Source organism: Raphanus sativus, chromosome 3, assembly GCF_000801105.2.
Source record: "Raphanus sativus cultivar WK10039 chromosome 3, ASM80110v3, whole genome shotgun sequence".
Classification (NCBI taxonomy): Eukaryota; Viridiplantae; Streptophyta; class Magnoliopsida; order Brassicales; family Brassicaceae; genus Raphanus; species Raphanus sativus.
Window position 1 is genome coordinate 18,661,795 of NC_079513.1, and position 14,141 is coordinate 18,675,935.

Here is a 14,141-nt window from a genome sequence, read left to right on the forward strand (position 1 = left end):
CAAAATGTAGACGAACTTCAGGCTAAATAAACACGAAGAAACAAAGGACAAGTTTTACGTCAAAATGGTAATGCACGATCAAAAGGTTATATACGTTGAATTGGTAGGTGGAGGTCCTCTACCACCACAACTTTTATTTTCTATGGAATATGGATACGATTGTTTATAGAAGAATCACCATTAATAGCACTTCTTTCCAAGAAGGGGTCCCCATTTCATCTGCAAAAAGCCTGTACTAGGAGGAGAAACAATCTTTTTGGTCAACGAGAAACAATCTTATTATTATCATTTCAACAAGGTTTATGCAAAAGAGACCACTTGATTTGTTTTATTATTTTAACTCTAGGAGCAGTCGATTCATAGACATGCATTGACTTCCCACACTGATCGGTTGATTTTGTAAACGGTAAATCTATCACTCGACCAACATGACAAACTAAATAATTTACAAGAGAAAACACAAGATCTAGTTAAGGTTTTTTTTTTACATTTGTAAGACATGGGATCAAACATAGCCCAACTTTGACTTTTGAGTGCAACTTCAGTCGAAAGCAAGCTGACATGTGGGTGAACGCCTGAAGGACAAGGACAAGTCCTTGAGCATCTCAAGTTTCTTGTCAGAGTCAGTGGATTTAGAGGAGATAGTCACTTTCTTCAAACATCTTCCGCTTCTTAATATGAATGCTGCTACTTCTTTCTCTTCTTTTCTTCCTTCATATCCTATCCATTCAAAAGCTTCTAGACTCGATGACAGACATTCTGGAACTGAGCTCGGGTCATTCCAACAGGGGCGCATGTGTTCACCATTATGGCACTGCAATAAATCGACATTATAAGGACTGGAAAATACTATGGTCGCATACAATGAATGAATTGTATTGACGTGTGTGTGTGTGTGTATCTTACCTGTTGAAGTTTGAGGGAACGTAAATTAGGTGAATCGTTTAGCAAACGCATAAGTAGATTCAACCACTCTGTTTCACATGTGCATATTTTCAAGTGTACAAGACGGTGAAAGACAGTACCAAAAGAATATGCATCCTGCAATACAATACAATGCAATACATAACTTAAGAACAAGTACAATGTATTTCTTCAGTAATACTTGATTTTGAAAAAGAAAATAAATATGGGATGCACAAGGTCAGAGATTACAAATAACAGAATGTATATTTAGGCAGATTTATTTATTTATTATTATTATTTTATCTAGGCAGATACTATTAAGAACATGTGCAATATGTTAGTGGTAAGGTAAAAGATTACAAATATTATTACCTTTGAGTATGGCAAACATGTAAAGAGACGCTTGGCTGAAGTAACAGGACTCAGAGTCACCCCAGGAGAACTATGAGCGGCAACAACCTATGCCTTAACGATATTAGGCATTTCATTCTCAATGACACAAAACCCAACCGGATCAAAAGAAATCCCCAAGTGCTCCAAAGAAGGAGCATCTATCACAAACCCATCTTCACCTTCTATACTTAGTCTGGCTGCTTTATACAAAGTTGCACTCTTGAGAGAAGGAACCTTAACTGTGAAAACGGTCACATTGTCATTGATACGTTGTTCCACTACCAAATCTTCAAGAACATGACAACTGGACAAAAGCCTCCTCGCAAACTCTTCACCTGGGTACTTGACAGATACAAGGCTCAGAGTCTTAAGGGTCGGGAAAGAAGAAGGCAAGGTAGAAGAAACATCCGTAAGAGTCACACTCTTTAGTTTCAAGGAAACGAGCATTCTAGAGCCTGTGTATAATAAACTCCTTGGAAGTATGACTGGAGGAGCAGCTGTACCGGAAGAAGAACAGTCGATATCGATACTCAGGTCACGCACATGATGGTACTTAAGAGCGATGGTGATCCATACTCCAATATCAACAACAAGAGACGTTTGAGTAAGTTTGAAATGCAGAGTTTCCACTGGCGCCTCGTGCAGAATCAAAGACCTGTCTATAAAGCGGGAAAACCTTCCGATATCATTATTCTGATGGGTATCGTCGTACACAAGTTTCGGGACTGACTTCCAAAGACGCTCCCATCGTTTTGACAAAACCATTGTGGTCAAAACATCTTTGGTAGTAGGCAGTTTTGACAGTATTCTCAAGAGTAGCGCTTCAGGCAAATGACTTATCCTATCCATATGAGCCATCTTCAAACCAGACACTAAAACCTAAAGCATAGAAGAAAAAAAAAAAGAAAAAAGTCATAAGAAACGAGACAAGGTGAAAAGCTAACCCTAGCGTAAGAAAATAGTTATGTAGGTTCAAAGACAAATAACAGAGTATACAAACACCTAACTGCATCTTATGCTGAACTTATATTTTCAAGAAACATATAGTTAGCGCTAAGACAAAGAGTTCGCTATAAACCAAACCTGAAGTAGTGAATTAACGATTACCTTTATACTCTTAAATTTATACGACGATTCTTGGGAGATATCAGCTCAGTTCTCCAGTAAATCCACCGCTTGGAAAAACTGTAATCTGAAGAACATAATCTAGAAGACATGTGGAGGGAGGCATAGGAAAGTAGTTAATTTAGTATGTGAAATAGAAAATGAATATAACTTCGGCCCATGAGCTCAATTTTGTAACTTCGGCCCAAATGTTATTCGGCTATGGAGCATATAGGTCCATAACTTTGCTTGGATATTAGTTTTTTTTTTTTTGATCAAACGTTGGATATTAGATTAAGTTCTTACCACTTGATGGTTAAAATGTTTTTGTATGAAAGATTTCTGGAGGGAAGCTCGGATCTTGGCGAAGGTTTAACATCTAAACATGGTACGGCCATCGTTCACAGAGATTTTATTATTGATTGGTTCCGGTCAATCAATGTCAGCTGCCTTGCATGACAAGCGACGAACCTAAGCCGTCCGATGAATTAAAAAAATAGGAAGAATCATTTGTAAATCTGTAAAAGTAAAGGGTGTAATTTGTAAATTAATATTTATACATATACACACACGTGGGCAATATTTGGTTGGACTAACGCACTTGTATCCCATAATATAAACGTCGAATGCGTGATAATTTTGAACGTGGCCGGTGACAACATTTTTGGCTTCCGTGAAATGCGTTTCTCCATCATCTAGAAAGGAAAGAAGAGTTTGCTTCTAAAAGCAAAACATTCATGAGATATTTGTCAAATATCAATCGAAATCTGAAGTGTTTGTTTTCCATCGGTAAAAGAAAAAGGGAGTATACTAATAAATAACAAGTTTGAGGCGTAAAGAGAGTCAGCGGAAAAACTTGGGGGTCATCGTATAAATTCTGCAAAGGTTAAGATCCAGAAGATGCAAAAGAATATACGGCACGCAATTCAAAGAGCCCCAAACGGGCGGGGGCACACGTCACAGCCTAATCTTCTTATCTGCTTGTCTTTTTTTTTTTTTTGTAAAAAAATCTGCTTGTCTTTTTTCTCAGTTTATTTATCATCAAATCCTTTTTCTTATTGGACATATTAACCAACCAACACAACTTTTGTTATTGAAAAACGCATAGATTTAAGCCTTTAAGAGCATGTTTATAGGCGTTTCTTACAAAGGTTGCTTAAGTTAATTATGATTTAAAAAATAATAAAAACACTTTTTGATAGAAGATACGTTCCTTAATTAAGCGACGGAAGAGGCGTCTCTTAGGGACACGCGTCGCACATTCATCCCTACCCCTCTCTCTCTCTCTCATCTCTACTTCTCTCTCGACGGCGAAATCAATCGGTTTCGATGCTGAAACTCCGTGATCGATCTCTCCGTATCCGGATGAATCAGGCGTCGATTCCGGTTCATGCGCCTTTTGTGGCCTTTCACATATCTCTCCATGCTCTTCACTCTCTTCTACGCCAGCGTCTTTGTCGCTGAGAGAAACTCTTTTGAGAAGCTCAACTTGCAGTCTTGGATCATACCCAGATATAATCTGCAGGTCCTCATCATCTTCAGCTTAATTTCTTTTGACTCTTTTGCCAATTTATTAGCGGTATACGTAGTATAGGTTGGTTTACTGATGCACTGAGACCTGATTCATGCAGTACTTGTTAAAATGGAGGAAAGAGGCGATCAATAACATGATTGAGAAAGCAATACTAGAGGCAAACAAAAAAGGAGTGAAGGTGCTTAGCCTGGGTCTCATGAACCAAGTACAGAAACAAGCTTCCACTGTTTTGGTTTTACTTTGATGAAATGTCATGTCAGCATAATATTAAAACTGTGGTGGGCTGGAACAGGGGGAGGAGCTAAACAGGAATGGAGAGGTGTATATTAACAAGCATCCAGAAATGAAAGTAAGAATGGTGGATGGCAGTAGATTATCAGCAGCCGTTGTGATCAATAGTCTACCCAAATCAACGACAAAAAGATTGATGACAGGCAATCTCACAAAGGTGGCATACACCATCGCCTCTGCTCTTTGCCAGAGAGGTGTTCAGGTTGTGTTTTTCTCCTTCGTTTTCCTTTTTTTTTTTTTTGCTTGTGATTGCTTAAAGTAAAAGACAACTGGGTTGAATTCTTATGTCCATAGGAGAAAGCTTAAGTCCGCACCTTCACCTATCCAAGCTTTTTTTAAGTTGTATCATAATTCATTACATTTTCTTGCTAATGTTATCTGCAGGTATCGACTCTATTACCAGAAGAGTATGAGAAACTACAATCATTTGTTCCACAAGAAACCAGAGACAAAGAACAACGCTCCTCCTGTTGCTTCTTCTTCTGATGTGAATCTAAAGAGCAACAACAATGGAGTCTTCACTCCATTGTTGTTGCATTACCAAGTTTCAAAGACGTCCCCAACAATGGAGTCTTCACTCATTATCTTCTTTCATAATCTCAATCAATTTCTCATAAGATACTACCAATAAACCATTATAGTTAAGTGTTTCTTAACAAAGTCTCTTATCTTAATTTTATTAGTTAAAAATTCACTATACCCCACTTAAGAACCACTCAAGGGTTTTACCTATAAACATGCTCTAAGAACAAAGCTAATAGTGTCTGATTTTGTAGAATGCTACCGACAAGGATAAGAATTTGTGTCCAAATAATAATAATTCGCATTATGTAAATAAATATTTAGAAGCAAAAATGATTTACTGAAAGATTTTATAAACGGATAAAGCGGTGGAGCTATCTAGTCTTGCTTATAAATTGATCAAACCCGACCACTGTGTAGTTTCGTGTTAACAACCAAATCCTTTCCCCGAAAATAAAAAACAGATCCGAGTTTGAGTCGGCAAAAAATGGAGAAAGCGATCGAGAGACAAAGAGTTCTTCTTGAACATCTCCGCCCTTCTTCTTCTTCTTCTTCCTCCCACACTTTCGAGGGCTCTCTCTCTGTAAGCTTTTGTTTGTCCTCTCTCTGTCTCTCTCTAGGCTTCGCTTTTCCGGGTTGTTCTCGATCTTGATTTATTTTACTGAATTTTTGATTTTGATGTTGAATCATAATTTGATTCGATCCACGCTGAAAAAGCTCTAGTTTGAGATCGAATTAGATTTTGTTTTGGTTTACTTGATTTGAGTTAGATTAGATATCTTCCTTTTAGTTGTTTGGTTCTTGCTCTAATGGTTTGAATCATCAGTGTTGTGGTGATGATGTGCTTTTATTTTCACCATTTTCATTCATCTCTTAAAAAAAAGTCAAAGCCTTCGAGTACTAGGTCATCATCGTTTCTTTAACGTGTATCCTTACAACTTATCAGGCTTCTGCTTGTTTGGCTGGGGACAGTGCTGCTTATCAGAGGACCTCTCTCTATGGTGATGATGTTGTCATTGTCGCGTAAAGTCCTTGTCTTTTTGCTTTTCAAAGGAATTTTATGATTTGTGTCTCTCTCTCTGTAAGATTCTTGTGATGGAAACTCACGCGTTTTGATCCATTTGGCAGGGCACATAGGACTGCACTTTGCAAGTCCAAACGTGGCAACTTCAAGGATACTTATCCTGATGATCTCCTTGCACCTGTTCTTAGGGTCTGCCTACTGTCTCTTGTTTTTTTTTTTTTTTTTTTTTTACTTTCTACTTGTAATTATATATGGTCTTTATCTTCTTGGTGCAGGCACTGATAGAGAAGACAAATCTAGACCCAAGTGAAGTTGGTGACATTGTTGTCGGTACCGTTTTGGCACCGGGGTCCCAGAGAGCCAGTGAGTGCAGGATGTCTGCTTTCTATGCTGGTTTCCCTGGTATGCTTTTTTTTTTCTTTTTCGTTTTATTTACAGCGATTTGCAAATCTTTGTTTCTGTTTACTGATGTTGTTATGTCCTTTGTTGCAGAAACCGTGGCTGTGAGGACTGTGAATAGACAGTGCTCCTCTGGGCTTCAGGCTGTTGCTGACGTTGCCGCTGCCATCAAAGCTGGATTTTATGATATTGGTTAGAACACAACCCTCTTTGATTGCATTAACTGATGTGTTTGTTCTCGTATAGCTGACGATGATGTTGGATGCAGGTATTGGGGCTGGATTGGAGTCCATGACTACTAATCCTATGGCATGGGAAGGGTCAGTGAATCCAGCGGTACTATCTCTTTATCCTTTCCTCTATGGATTCTCAACTGTCTCTGTTTAGTTTGTGGCACACTATAAAACGTATTATGGTATTGCAGGTGAAGAAGTTTGAGCAAGCACAGAACTGTCTTCTCCCTATGGGTGTTACTTCAGAAAATGTAGCACAACGCTTTGGTGTCTCAAGGCAGGAGCAAGATCAAGCTGCTGTAAGTCAACTGAACTTTCTCACTGTGCTTGTACTTTTAGATAAACCAATTTATTTGATCTCATGATGCTAAGCTATCGAGTCATATTGCTAGGTTGACTCGCACAGAAAGGCAGCTGCTGCTACTGCTGCTGGTAAATTCAAGGATGAGATCATTCCGGTTAAAACCAAGGTATTCTTCAGATACTTCGTACAATAAATGTTAACATTTAAGACTTCTCCTGATGCATTACTTACTGAACTTCATTGTGTTTTTGTGTTTCAGCTTGTTGACCCAAAGACAGGTGATGAGACACCCATTACAGTTTCTGTTGATGATGGGATCCGACCAAGCACAACCCTTGCTACTCTTGGGAAGCTGAAGCCAGTGTTTAAAAAGGATGGCACCACAACTGCTGGTACTTTCCCCCCGAACCGATTTGTCCGATTGTACAGAAAACAGTTCTTTATTATCACAACTTTGGAATCCATTGCTTCGTTTGTTTTCTATCTCAAACAGGAAACTCCAGCCAAGTAAGTGATGGTGCAGGAGCGGTTCTCCTCATGAGGAGAAGTGTTGCTACGCAAAAAGGACTTCCCGTTCTTGGTGTGTTCAGGTGGGTGATAATTTCTGATAAAACTATAACAGTATATATGTCTGCACATACTGGTGATGTCCATTTCACTATTGGGAAAAAAATTGCAGGACATTTGCTGCAGTTGGTGTTGATCCAGCAATCATGGGTGTCGGTCCAGCAGTTGCCATTCCGGCTGCAGTTAAGGCTGCTGGTTTAGAACTCGATGATATCGACTTGTTTGAGATCAACGAGGTAAATAAGCAAACACTCTCAGGATCTTCTTACCACATATCTTTTTTCCCAAACCTTGTGATGATAACTGTGTGTTTGAATTATTTTGTGTGGTTTCAGGCATTTGCATCTCAGTTTGTTTATTGCCGTAACAAATTGGGACTAGACGCAGAGAAAATCAATGTCAACGGTGGCGCAATGGCCATAGGACATCCTTTAGGCGCTACAGGTATATAAGGACACAGCTGCTCTAGTCAGTCTGCTACATTCAGTCCTAGGCTAGATACAATAGACCTCTATAGCTAAGAGACGCAAGATTAGCTAATACTTGTTTAAATGTCTCACAGGAGCACGTTGCGTTGCTACTTTGTTGCACGAGATGAAACGCCGTGGAAAAGACTGTCGTTTTGGGGTAGTGTCGATGTGCATTGGTATGCTTCTCTCTCTCTCACTCACTCTATAATCTCACTCATACAATCTTTAAATTGGTGTCTGAAAATGTTATTGTTGGTTGGGAAAAAATCTGGCAGGGACGGGGATGGGTGCAGCGGCTGTGTTTGAGAGAGGAGATGGAGTTGATGAGCTTCGCAACGCAAGGAAAGTTGACGCTCAAGGCTATTTGTCCAAGGACGCTCGTTAGAGATAGATGGATTGTGTACAAGCATCAAACACACATTTCAATCTCCAAATATTACATCTTTTTTTCTTCTTCAGTTTATCACAGTTATTTGAATAAAGCATCGCAACCAATGTTTGCCTGAGTCTTGTATTCTTCTTGACCAGGTCATGTTTTTTCTTAGTATATTGTTTTTACATGACGGGGAATCTTCTATGAAATCTTTATATGTATGGATGGATAATATTGTTCTTCTCGAATTTCAGTTGCATCTAGATATTATAGAAATTTCTGCTGGCAGCAACTTTTTTAGATTTCAATGGATATGTGTGAAATGTTCCACTAGTCCAAGTTTTCACTTTGATGTTCTTTAATTAATATGAGAAACTATTATATTATTGAATATCAAATGGGGTGGTGGCGCAGTTGGTTAGCGCGTAGGTCTCATAGCTATTGAGTGATCCTGAGGTCGAGAGTTCGAGCCTCTCTCACCCCATTAATTTTTTTCGCCTTTCTAGAAGATCATGTATTATAATAGTAACTAATGAGCATAGTCACGTTGACGAAAACAATTAAATAAACATGCAAATACAACTCAGGATAATACTTGAATAGATAGGAGCAGACATGGGTGCATGTAGAATGACTACGACATTTTAAACTCAAGTTTTTTTTTTAACTCAAGTTACAAATTAAAAAAAACTTGCTCGTAAGCCTTTAAATATCCTTCATATCATTCCCTAAATTACTATAATCATTCAAATACACGTAAATTTCAATAAATACCAAAACTTTCAAACTTATTAGTTATTTTATTACCATACCCACTGGTATTAAGTTTGGTGATAGATAAACACTTGTTTTTTCTGTTTTGATCCAAACAGAAGAGGATATAAACACTAGTAATAAATTATAGTACTACTATTTAAGATATTGTTTTCAAACATATTTAAATTTCAACTACGTTGAAAAAGTTGAAAGCATCAAATACCAACATCACCAACTTTAATGAGGCGCACAAGTTGAAATATCATAAAACAATTTCATAATTTATTATTTAGTCCTTCTTTTCAAGGTTTTGATTTACACATAGTTAGCCATAGTTTTCCGAATTTACTTCTTTAGTCATTAATTTCAAGGGTTTGAATTTATTTTATTTTTCTTCTCCATTTCAATTAAACGTCACTTAGTCCTCCTCTTTTTTTTTTTTGGTAAAATACGCCCTCCTCTTTTCTCTCTCTCTCACTAAGTCCTCGATTCTCTCTCTCTCTACGCGTTTCAGCGTTAGTCTTCTTCTCTAGATCTCTGCTTTCCTCCTACACGCCGTTATAATAAATCTCCGATTAAAAAAAAAAGAAGAAATGGCGCAACAACAATCGTCGTTGATCTACAGTTTCGTGGCTCGGGGCACAGTAATCCTCGTGGAGTTCACCGATTTCAAAGGAAACTTCACATCAATCGCCGCACAGTGCCTCCAAAAGCTCCCTTCCTCGAACAACAAGTTCACCTACAACTGCGATGGTCATACCTTCAATTACCTCGTCGAGAATGGATTCAGTAAGTCCTCAGTTAACTCTCTTCCCGTCTTGATCTGGTGATTGCACCATAGCTCTCTGTTTGGTATATGTATTTAGGTTTAATTCATGTTAGATCTGATTTTGTGATGGTTTTGATTTGATGTTCTGGATCTATGATTCTGCCTTCTTTGCTTGATAGAATATACTTTTAAGATATTTTCAATTAGTTTATAACAAAGTAATTGAGATTATTATTTTTTTTTTTTTTTAGTAATTGAGATTATTATCATTGCCTTTGGCTTAATTGTTTGAAGTGTTTTCAGTTTCATGGGTGGTTTGATTGTCATCTAAGTACGGTTATAAATAGTTGGTAGAGACATTGTCACTGATAATATATGTCGTCAAATGTTGTTCGTTTGTCTGTCGGCAGAGCATCATCTTCCAATTAATTTCAGAACGCATAATTTTTTTAAAACATAAAATGTGGAAAAATTTTCAGCGGTATGAAATAACGATTTGTAAAAAAAAAAAAACATAAAGTCGCACGACCACTTGTGGTTGTGGTCGCGGTCGGAGGGTGCAACGATACGCATGTTTTCTTATTAAAATGTGCCAACTACTCCTGTTTTATTTCTCTCAGTATGGTCTTAAAAGTTTTAACCCTTTATTTTTTTTGGTTCTCGTGGTGCAGCTTATTGTGTTGTTGCAGTCGATTCTGCTGGGAGGCAGATTCCTATGGCCTTCTTGGAACGAGTGAAGGAGGATTTCAACAAGAGATACGGTGGTGGAAAGGCTGCTACCGCTCAAGCTAACAGCTTGAATAAAGAGTTTGGGTACTTACTTATAATAATACATCTCTTTGATTGGTTATTGAAATTTTTTCAGTTATATGATTGTCAGTCTCGACTGATTCCTTTTTTCTTGGGTGCTCTAAAAAAAGGTCGAAACTGAAAGAGCACATGCAGTATTGTATGGATCATCCTGATGAGATTAGCAAGCTTGCTAAGGTGAAGGCTCAGGTGTCTGAAGTTAAAGGTGTCATGATGGAAAACATTGAAAAGGTTCGATTCCAATAGAGTTTGTTCAACCATTTATTTATACAATTGTGGAACTTACTCATTCATTTGCCAGGTTCTTGACCGTGGTGAGAAAATTGAACTTTTGGTGGACAAAACTGAAAACCTTCGCTCGCAGGTTTGTTCTCTCTCTTACGCAAAAAGATATATGTTTTGAGTTGCAGCTCTCTCTCTCTCTCTCTTTTGTCTTGGGTTTATGAAGTTTTAATTGTAACTGAAAACTGTGTTTAACAGGCGCAAGATTTCAGAACACAAGGAACACAGATGAGAAGAAAGATGTGGTTTCAGAACATGAAGATAAAACTCATTGTTCTTGCAATTATCATCGCCTTGATCCTCATCATCGTCCTCTCAGTCTGCGGTGGTTTCAACTGTGGCAAATGAGTCTGGGAACATTTCTTCCTCAGCTGTGATTTTCCGTCAACATCCTCCTTATTCACTTCGTCGTGCTGCTTCTTTTTTGTGGTTTTTAAATTCTCATGCTCTATGTTTCTCTGCTTAGATTGTATTTCTTGAAATTGGTTTTGTATAGGCCATAATATATATGTATGAATGTTCGACATTTTGCCAACATTTGCTATTGGTGGTGGTTTCAACACTGATTCTTGCGAACCACTATGCTGACCTGATTCTTTTAATTTCTTATATTTTTCCAAAAAATCAGCTTTGTCAAAGAATATGGGTTCGTTCTGTTTGTTGCTGAAGAAACCAAACGATCCAAAAAAACAGAACATTTCATTATCATTATTGTAATGGATACAAGTGTCGACCTGAAAAGACTTTAAATTTAAAATTCTCTTCCTAAAGGTGGACATCAACTACACCGCTTCTCAAGCCTCCTAAACCAGATAACCAACCTGCTAGCTCCTCCTGCTCCACTTCCGAGTCAAAACCCGATGCAATGAGGGAATAAGCTGGAGAAGAGATTTTCTGTCATGAAATCGAATAACAAATCAACGTTGGTGAGGAATAAGTCAGACAGACTAAATCAATGTTAGTTAGTCCATTCTGTACGCGTTTCAGCGTTGATAAATCTCAGATCTCTCGGTAAATTGCCGTGTTTTCCTTGCAAGAATATGGCGCAACAACGATCCTCGTTGATATGCAGCTTCGTGGCTCGAGGCACAGTAATCCTCGTGGAGTTCACCGATTCCAAAGGCGAGTTCACATCCATCGCTGAACAGTATCTTCAAAAGCTTCCTTCCTCAAACAACAAGCTCACCTACAACTGTGATGGTCATAACTTCACTTACCTCGTTGAAAATGGTTTCAGTAAGTCGTAATATTGCTTCCTTATAGCTTTGGTTTAAGTTACTTTCTCTTGGGGCAAGTTCTTATGTTTGGTATGTATTATAGCTTTAATTGATGTTAGATCAAATCTGAGATAGGTTTGGTGGATCTTTAAATGGAATAACTAGGCTTGATCTCCGTCCGATTCTGCCTTCTTTACTGTTTTCTCTGATTTGCTTGGCTTGTTTGTATGGTTCCGACGTTGTTTGTAGCCCTGCGGATTTGAGCGAACCGAACCAGCCGTTCCGTTCGTTTTGGGTTTTGAATTTTGTTTAGTTCTGAAAGCTTTTGAGAAACCAAATTTAGCTGAAAACCAAAATTAACCAATATTATCCAAGTCTTAAAAATAATAATTTAAACCAACATTTAACGGAAACAAAAAACGGTTCGATTTGTTGAAATTTGAGAAACCAAAATTAACCAGAAACCAAACCAACCTTCTGTTCTATTTGTGAGATTGTGGCCTACCCGAATTAACTGAAACCAAAAATACCAAACCCTAAATTCTTCGGGAGATATTCATCAGAATTATTACCAGCTATTTCTTTAGTTTCGGATTAATTGTCATTCTCGACTTTATAATTTATCTTATTTTAATTTTTTTTATGTTTCAATATATTTACAAATTTTTTTAGCTTATTAGTTAACATAATCAAATAAAATATACTCTTTTGTATCATTTTAAATAGTGTTTAAAGATTTTTATGTTGTTTCATAATAATTGATGTTCTCACAACTCTAGATATAATTTATTATTATTTGAAAATTTTGACCAATCACAAAATATTACATTTTTTTTTGTTGGTTGAGTTAGTTTAATTTAATGCATAAAAATTTGTATTTTTTAATCTTTGCCCAAAAAACTTAAACACATGTTAAAGTGATATGAAAGGAGTACTAATTAGGAAAAAATGAAATATAATTATTTTTTAAAACAACAATTAATATGTCTTAAAGCCCAGAACTAAATTAATTGGCCCAACATTTGTCCATGGTCTTATTAAAGTTTCCCGAGTACAAGATAGCAAATTTCAAACCCCTTCTTATTTTTAAGCACTAGTTTTCGTGTTTTAACCCTAGCTAGTTTTACAACCGTGCAGCTATGGATTCCCAAGTGGAACAACGACGGAAGAAGAAGAAGAAGAAGACGAATCCATCTCCTTCGCTTTTGTCACTTCCACATGACATCATCGTGAATTGCATAGCCCGCATATCAAGATCGTACTACCCCAAACTTTCCTTAGTATGCAAGACCTTTTGCTCTCTAGTCGCATCCAAAGAGGTCTCTAGGGCGCGATCTCACCTCGGAACCAATGAATACTTCTTTCATATCTGCATACAGTTTTGCCGTCAAAAACATCCTTCCTGGTTCACTCTCTGGATAAAACCAGATAAAACCCTAACCAATGGTACTGGTCACTTGGAGAAGGACAAAAAGTCTACCACAAATATATCGGTTGGTTCCAATACCATCTTCTTGCTATTATCCTCGTGTACCCTCTTTGATCGTTAGGGTCGGCCAAGAATGCTATGCATTCAGGCAAAAAAGGCCTGCTTCCTCTATCATTCGGTTCCGTAAGAAAGGGGTTGGCTTATGGCGTAAAACCCACATGCCTGTAGCTCGAGGGAGTCCATTTGCAGGCGTCGTCAATGAAAAATATATATGTAATGGGAGGAGGCGTCCCAAGTGACTACCCGAATTGGGCCGAGTCTTTCGATCCAAAGACTCAAACTTGGGAACCTTTACCTGACCCTGGCGCCGACCTCCGCTCCTCGAAAATTAAAAAGCTAGAGGTGATCGATGGAAAGCTTTACATTACAAACAACACAATATTGACGGACTATGTTTATGATCCCAAAGAAGGTAAATGGAATATTGTTTCACCAAAAGCATTCATCAAGTGGGTATCAATAGATAAGACACGGTATACATATCTTGGAATAAATTGCTTAATTATTGTATATCACAAAGGGTAAAAAGTGGAAAGCGGTTAGAGGTTTGGATATGAATCCTCCTCCTGGTGGAATGATCGAAATGGTTAACTACGGTGGAAAACTATTAATGTTGTGGGAGAGCGAGTTCTCAAATAATCGTCACAGTATTTATTGTGAGATGATTGCGTTTGAAAGACGCAATGGCGATGAAGTTT

At 37.8% G+C, this 14,141-nt stretch overlaps 3 protein-coding genes, 1 non-coding gene and 1 pseudogene across 4 annotated transcripts; 4 read left to right on the forward strand and 1 right to left on the reverse strand.

Annotated features, from left to right (window-relative positions):
• Positions 1-510: 510 nt before the first annotated feature.
• Positions 511-2,169, reverse strand: LOC108846627 (probable FBD-associated F-box protein At1g32375; annotated as a pseudogene).
• A 1,380-nt stretch (positions 2,170-3,549) lies between these two features.
• On the forward strand, positions 3,550-4,918 carry LOC130509140 (very-long-chain aldehyde decarbonylase CER1-like). Its single transcript, XM_057004803.1, has 4 exons — positions 3,550-3,928; positions 4,035-4,142; positions 4,230-4,430; positions 4,613-4,918. The coding sequence occupies exons 1-4, from the start codon at positions 3,794-3,796 to the stop codon at positions 4,712-4,714; spliced, it is 546 nt and encodes a 181-aa protein (XP_056860783.1). The 5' UTR covers positions 3,550-3,793; the 3' UTR covers positions 4,715-4,918.
• A 230-nt stretch (positions 4,919-5,148) lies between these two features.
• Positions 5,149-8,368, forward strand: LOC108844080 (3-ketoacyl-CoA thiolase 2, peroxisomal). The gene is made up of 14 exons (XM_018617282.2): positions 5,149-5,333; positions 5,697-5,773; positions 5,879-5,963; positions 6,050-6,176; positions 6,267-6,365; positions 6,442-6,509; positions 6,598-6,705; positions 6,799-6,876; positions 6,970-7,102; positions 7,204-7,300; positions 7,390-7,513; positions 7,613-7,721; positions 7,840-7,923; positions 8,023-8,368. Exons 1-14 carry the CDS (start codon positions 5,238-5,240, stop codon positions 8,130-8,132), a joined length of 1,395 nt encoding a protein of 464 aa, XP_018472784.1. The 5' UTR covers positions 5,149-5,237; the 3' UTR covers positions 8,133-8,368.
• Positions 8,369-8,519: 151 nt separating this feature from the next.
• On the forward strand, positions 8,520-8,604 carry TRNAM-CAU (transfer RNA methionine (anticodon CAU)). The gene is given in 2 exon segments: positions 8,520-8,557; positions 8,569-8,604. It is a non-coding gene; the product is annotated as a tRNA-Met (tRNA).
• Positions 8,605-9,333: 729 nt separating this feature from the next.
• On the forward strand, positions 9,334-11,316 carry LOC108844756 (vesicle-associated membrane protein 722). Its single transcript, XM_018618051.2, has 5 exons — positions 9,334-9,665; positions 10,317-10,458; positions 10,566-10,686; positions 10,757-10,819; positions 10,936-11,316. Exons 1-5 carry the CDS (start codon positions 9,470-9,472, stop codon positions 11,083-11,085), a joined length of 672 nt encoding a protein of 223 aa, XP_018473553.1. The 5' UTR covers positions 9,334-9,469; the 3' UTR covers positions 11,086-11,316.
• Positions 11,317-14,141: the final 2,825 nt, after the last annotated feature.